Source organism: Microcaecilia unicolor, chromosome 2 (genome assembly GCF_901765095.1).
Source record: "Microcaecilia unicolor chromosome 2, aMicUni1.1, whole genome shotgun sequence".
Taxonomy (NCBI): Eukaryota; Metazoa; Chordata; class Amphibia; order Gymnophiona; family Siphonopidae; genus Microcaecilia; species Microcaecilia unicolor.
This window is the reverse complement of record NC_044032.1, coordinates 119,196,668-119,203,802: the sequence shown is the minus strand read 5'-3', so window position 1 is coordinate 119,203,802 and position 7,135 is coordinate 119,196,668. Positions and strand designations below refer to the sequence as shown.

General features: G+C 42.8%; 1 protein-coding gene across 1 annotated transcript in view; it reads right to left on the bottom strand.

Annotated features, from left to right (window-relative positions):
- Nucleotides 1-1,480: 1,480 nt before the first annotated feature.
- The window catches only part of LOC115461883 (WD repeat-containing protein 41-like), a gene marked incomplete at its 5' end in the record, with an annotated part of 110,182 nt that continues 104,527 nt past the window's right edge, over nucleotides 1,481-7,135 (bottom strand). Inside the window, one exon of the mRNA XM_030191943.1 lies at nucleotides 1,481-1,735. Coding sequence (XP_030047803.1) covers nucleotides 1,583-1,735 — 153 coding nt within the window. The remainder of the gene's footprint in view (nucleotides 1,736-7,135) is intronic.

The window sequence follows — 7,135 nt, the reverse complement described above, 5'->3', positions numbered from 1 at the left end:
CTGAAAGAGCAAACCTGTCTCGAGTAAAACACAAAGGGGCCCTTTTACTAAAGTGTGTTAAGTTTTGGGATTAATGCGCTATAACGCAAGATTTTAATGCATATCAAGGCCAAAAATAGTGCTGCATCATTAAGGGGTGTTCTCAATGTTTTCATATTTTCACCATGCGTTAATATTGCTGTTAACGTGTGGGACCAATGTGCTGTTATCATGTCTTGAATAGGAGATGCTAAGTGGTCCTAAATTAACTGTGCATTTGCCAGTTAGCACATAGTAAGTGTAACATTAACTGGCTAATGCTTCCATGCTAATGCTCTCAGCCTGTCATACCCCCAACCACAAATTTCAGTAGCATATGGTTTAACTAGTAAAAAAAGGCCCGTTTCTGTTTGAAAGGAAACGGGCGCTAGCAAGTTGTTCCTCTGAGTGTGTATGTTTGAGAGAGTAACTGTGTGAGAGAGGCTTCTGTTCCTGTTGCTGTGCATTCCCAGTGTTGTGCTGATTCGCTGCTCCCTGTATCGTGGCTCCACCCCTCTCCCTTCTACTGGCCAATCTGGTGTGGGTTGTGTGACGTCACTATTATCTACTACATGAGGGGCACCACCTCCAGCGGAAACAATGGTTTCAGGCAGCCTCAGAATGTTGGAGGTGAGAATTATTATATAGGATGTGCAGAAAGTAGCAAATTACCACAAAACCCATTAATACTGTTGTATGGTAGCCTGTTTCTTCATGTTAACTACATTAAGAGCTAGATTCTGTATATGGCGACTGAAAATTCCACGCATTAAAAAATTATGCCTAGGCATATTCTCTAGAGTACACCTAAATTATATAGAATAGGCTTAAATTTCTATGCGATACATAGAATACACCATTATTAGTATTAAATTACCCTGGAGGAGATTGTTTTCAATGTCTGTTCCCTTTTCAGGGCTCAGTCACAGGGTGAGCACAGCTTTTTTGAGTAAGGCTTTTATAGTAGTGAAGAAATATGTCTTAAACCACTGGGTGCTGGATATGCCACCTACATTATCATATTGGAGAAATAAGTTGCGTGCTTTGATGTTGTGGCAATCTTACGATGCAAACACCATCTGAAGAGTCAAAAATATTTTCTAGCCAAATAGGAACCATATTTGTACTCTATTTCATATAAAGCAAAGTGTTAAACCCCTTACGGGTGGGCTGGGAGACAGCTCAAAGAGAGAAAAGAGGGGAGGGGTTTTTTTCTCCTTATTTTGGGCACGTTCAGGTTTCTCAGAGTACAGATTTTAAACGCTTTGGTCATTTTTGCAGTGTTAGTTTTGTATATTGGGGGGAGGGCTGTTTTGGACTCTTTGTACTGACTGCATGGTTATGTTCTTGTGGTTTCTGAATTTTTAAACTTTCTAATAAACAGATTCTTTAATAATAAAAAAGTTAACAGGAAAAGCACAAAAAAGCCCAACATTTGAAAACATATTTTATTTACTGTCAATTATATTTTGTAAAATTTAAAACAATGCTCAAAGTTTTCCCAAGGAACATATTTCACAAATACATATATACAAAGAATAAAAATCTTTCTTCAGGAACTAAGTTAGAATCTTGGCAGCAGGTAACCATTTTCCTCTAATTTTTCAAATAGGTTTAAACTGCGTAGCCTGGATTCTCTCTCTCCATCTTTCCACAAAATAATGAGATGGTCTGCAGAGCAGGTTACTAGCCCATGCCCTGGAAAATAAAGGAACATCTGAAAAATAAAAAAGCAGAAATACATCAGCTGTCAGAAAAAATTGTTCTTAAAACATATTTTAACTTCTGTCCAGTACTTCTAATCCAAAACTCATTGGCGATAAAAGCATCTCTACAGATATATCTAGAAGAACCCTGTGTAGTATTATTAACAAAATGGGGGCTGCAAGATTTAGGGGGCTTTTACTAAGGATGCACTAGCATTTTTAGCTTGCACTAAACACTGAGACACCTATAATGGGCGTCTCAGCGTTTGTCAGCTCATTTTTAGCAAGAGAAAAACACTAGCAAGCCTTAATAAAAGACCCCTTTAGTGAAATTAAAATGCATTAAATTTAAAGGATAATAATATGAATAATGGTCTCACTGCTCTTCATATTACTTACCCCTTCTCAATCTTCTTCCCCACCACAAATCTTTACAACCATCAAATTTACTATCTACACTTTCCAGCTCACCAACCATTGTCTTCTATCCTATGTACTGCTCCTGTACTCCCAAAATATTCTCTCATCCATCACTTGCCTGTCCCTCTGAGAGCCTACCATGCTCATCACCATCATTAAATTTCCTCATACTCATTTCATAAGAATAGCCATACTGGGTTAGACCGATGGTTCATCTAGCTCAATATCTTGCTTCCAACAGTGACCAATTCAGGTCACAAGTACCTGCCAGAAACCTAATTAGTAGCAACATTCCATGTTACCAATCCCAGGGCAAGCTGTGGTTTCCCCCCTTCCCCCCAATAATACACTATGAATTTGTCCAAACCTTTTTTAGACACAGATATGCTAACTGCTGTTACCACATCCTCCGGCAAAGAGTTCCAGAACTTAACTATTTGTTGAGTGAAAAAATATTTCCTCCTATATGCTATTTCCATGTAATTTCTTTGAGTGTCCCCTGGCCTTTGTACTTTTTGAAAGAGTGAAAAATCGATTCACTTTTACCCATTCTATACCACTCAGGATTTTGTAGAACTCAATCATATCCCCCCTGAGCCATCTCTTTTTCAAGTTGAAGAGCCCTACCCTCTTTCATATGGGAGGAGTTCTATCCTCTTATCATTTTGGTCACTCTTCTTTGTTTGAACCTTTTCTAATTCTGCTATATATATTTTTTGAGATACGGTGACCAGAATTGAATGCAATATTCAAGGTGAGGTCATACCATGGAGTCTTGGTCTTATTTTGCACCCTCTTTCTTGACTGAAAGAACCTTCCACTTCTCCTATGCCTACCCATTCCATCAGCCCCTTCTTCAAATTTTTCCGTATTTTACCAAAATCAGCATGTCTGAAATCCAGTACTTTGAGTTTTGTGCGCCTGTACTCCGCTTTTGCTCTTATATCAAACCATATCGTGTGATGATCACTATTGCCTAGGTGGGCACCCACTCAGATGTTGGAAACACTTCCTCCATTTGTGAGTACTAGATCTAGTGTCAACCCTTTCCTCGTGGGTTCCTTAACCATTTGTCTGAGAAAAGCAGTTTGGCAGGCATCAACAATCTCTCTGCTTCTTTTCGACTCTGCTGATGGGACATTCCAATCCACATCAGGCAAATTTGAAGTCTCCCAGCAACAGTACCTCTCCTTTCATTCCAAGCTTATAGATATCTTCGATCAGATCCTTGTCCAGCTTCTCCATTTGTGCCAGATGTCTGTAGATAACACGCATGTGGATACAGGTTCCATCTTCTCTTTCCAGGACGATCCACATAGCTTCTTCATTTCCCCAAGCTCCCTGCGTTTTACCCGCTCTATTTTTCACATACAGTGCCACTCCTCCACCTCTTCGGCCCTCCCTATGCTTCCTAAAAAGATTATAGCTCGGTATGGTCACATCCCCATTCACAGGAATCACTGAACCTTGTCTCTGTAATAGGAAATGCTAAGTAGTAGTAGTAGTAGCAACAACAATATCCAAGTCTTCCTCAAACATCAGGGCTTGAAATCTTGAACCTTTTGACTTAGACTATGAGCATTTGTGCTCATTGCTTTCCATGTGTTAAGTTAATTTAGATGTTTTCTATATTAACATTACCATGTTTTTCCTGGGGGTGACTTTCTGAATTCCTTTCAATTCAATTCATGCTTCCTTTTGTCACTCCCACCCTCTAGTTTTAATGTCTAGAAATGTACTGTCTGAATTTCTCCCTAAGGATCCTTTTTCCTGTCACAGAAAGATGAAAGGGAATGGGACTTGATATACCAACTTTCTGTGGAGTTTTTTTTTTAATTGCATTCAAAGCGGTTTACATAGTATATACAGGTACTTATTTGTACCTGGGGCAATGGAGGGTTAAGTGACTTGCCCACAGTCACAAGGAGCTGCAGAGGAAATCGAACCAGTTCCCCAGGATCAAAGTTTGCTGCACTAACCACTAGGCTACTCCTCCACGTGTAGCTCATCATTACAGTACAACCTCTTATTTTTCCATGTACTGTCCCCATCCTCCTATGTACCTAAAACCTTCTTTACACCACATCTCAAATCACTTATTGAACTCCTCTGTTTTACTTTATCTTTCCTCACCATTCCCATATATAGAAATAACTTCACAAAAAGCTGCAGTTTGAACCAAAGACTTGAGTCCTCCCCAAGCTTCTGGAACGCTTTCTGTGTTTCAAACTTGTTATTGTTGCCCAGGTCATTTCTGAGTCAGGACTGCATTCCACATATACAAAAAGGTGGTGTTTGCTCCCCATTCAGACATGAAGCCATTCCAACTGAGAGAGAGAAAACTGGGAACGGCATCCTGAGATGGAATCAAACGAGACTAGGACCAGTGAAGCACACATGGAACACACTAGATATGGCAATATGACTACCAGTGTAGTTAGAACTGTGCTTCACAGCCAAATACCAAGCAGAGCAACACGTGTAAAGGAGAAACTGTGCTGTACAGACAGTGATAGAGCCGCACTCCACATGTACCAATGGAAGAAGCTCAACAAACATGAAAGAGCCGAATTTTGCCGATACCATAGAACCACGAGCTGGCCATGCAGCTGTAACCATGCATTGAGATGAGACTGTCACTATGAAGCAAAGGTGATAAGTCATAGGAATTGCTGCAGTTCAACACAGATGAAGCTGCTAACAGTAGAAGCAAAAAGACATAACCACGTCACCTGCCCAGCAGAGACAGGGCACGCATGACAGCAAGAACATAACAGTATGCAGTGGATAGTGAGGCCAGGCAGTCTGTGCAGCCCCCAACAGGAGGGCCCCGGAACAGCAAACATGAAGAGGCCAGTGATGAGGCCACAAACTGTCTTCCGATGATCAACAGCAAAAAAACAGAAGGCTGCAACCTTTCAGGCACCCAGAGAGCATTCCATCCAGCACCTACTCCAAGCTGCAAGGCTACAGCAGCCCGAAGGCCAACAGTGAAAGTGCTAAATAATCTGAACAACAATCACCCATGCCAGAACGGCCCCAAGGTAGCTAAAGGTGCAGAGAGCTGCGGAGTGGAAATGCTGCCATATGCTGAAGTCAAAATCTATGAATGCGGGAGATGAAGGCTGACAACCAGGAGTCTAAGGCTCCCTGGGAACACCGCCTTAGGGAGGCCATGCCAGGATGACAGACATGCACTGAAGGTGGCTGTCTGCAGCAGCGCACCACTAGATGTTCATACAGACACAGGTTGCCAACTGCTCCTGCATCAGAGATGAGAAAAATGGCCATGCCTCAGGAAAGAGAAAAAAAAAACAAAAAGTCAAAGCAGCATAGAGCAGCAGCTACCAAAACAATGAACACCACAATCCAGTACCTGGAGTAAACGCAGCAAAGGGCAGCAAACACCCCTGCAAGTGCAGGCACAAGCTGAAGGCTGCCTATGCAGACGGGAAACAGCAGGCCAGGCAACCGTGAAGAGACGTTGCCCTATAGCTCGAGGCAATAAAGCGAAGATACTTACCTGTAGCAGGTATTCTCCGAGGACAGCAGGCTGATTGTTCTCACATGTGGGTCGACATCCGCATCAGCCCAAGAAACGGCAAATTTTCACCAGCAAAATTAAAAAGTTTTGCTAGAGTCTTCTGGCGTGCGTGCAGCGTGCACCGCACATGACTTCCTGCCTGTCGTGTGAGCGTGCCTCCTCAGTTTAATCAAAAAGCATATAAACAAACAAACAACAACTCCAAAAGAGAGGTGGGCGGGTTTGTGAGAACAAGCAGCAAGCTGTCCTCGGAGAATACCTGCTACAGGTAAGTATCTTTGCTTTCTCCAAGGACAAGCAGGCTGCTTGTTCTCACATGTGGGGTATCCCTAGCACCCAGGCTCACATAAAACAATGAACATTGGTCAATTTGGCTTTGCAATGGCGAGGACATAACATAGATTGACCTGAAACCATAAACAACTAACTTAGAGTGCAGCCTGGAACAGAACAGAAAAATGGGTCTAGGGGGGTGGAGTTGGATTCTAAACCCCAAACAGATTCTGCAGGACCGACTGCCCAAATCGACTGTCCCGTCAGATATTCTGCTGAAGGCAGTAGTGAGATGTGAATGTGTGGACTGATGACCACGTTGCAGCCTTGCAAATCTTTTCAATGGAGGCTGACTTTAAGAGAGCCACTGACGCAGCCATGGCTCTCTTACATTATGAACCATGACATGGCCCTCTAAAGTCAACCCAGCCTGGGCATAAGTGAAGGAAATGCAATCTGCTAGCCAATTGGAGATTGTACGTTTTCCGATGGCGACTCCCCTCCTGTTGGGGTCAAAAGAAACAAACAACTGGGCGGACTGTCTGAAGGGCTTTGTCAGCTCCATGTAAAAAGCCAATGCTCTCTTGCAGTCCAAGGTATGCAAACTGCTTTCGCCAGGGCGAGTATGAGGATGGGGAAAAATATTGGCAAGACAATTGACTGGTTCAGATGGAACTCCGACACCACCTTTGGCTGGAACTTAGGGTGAGTGCGGAGGACTATTCTGTTGTGATGAAACTTAATATAGGTGCATGCAATACTAAGGCCTAAAGCTCACTGACCTTACGAGCTGAAGTAACAGCCACCAAGAAAATGACCTTCCAGGTCAAGTACTTCAGATGGCAAGAATTCAGTGGGTCAAAAGGAGCTTTCATCAGCTGGGTGAGAACGACGTTGAGATCCTATGACACTGGTGGAGGTTTAACTGGGGGCTTTGACAAAAAGCAAACCTCTCATGAAGCGAGCTACTAAAGGCTGTCCAGAGATAGGCTTACCCTCTACACGGCGATGATAAGCACTAATCACATTAAGGTGAACTCTTTCGGAGTTGGTCTTAAGACCAGACTCTGATAAGTGTAGAAGGTATTCAAGCAGGGACCTTGTAGGACAAGAAAAAGGATCCAGGGCCTTGCTGTCACACCAGACGGCAAACCTCCTCCATTTGAAAGAATAA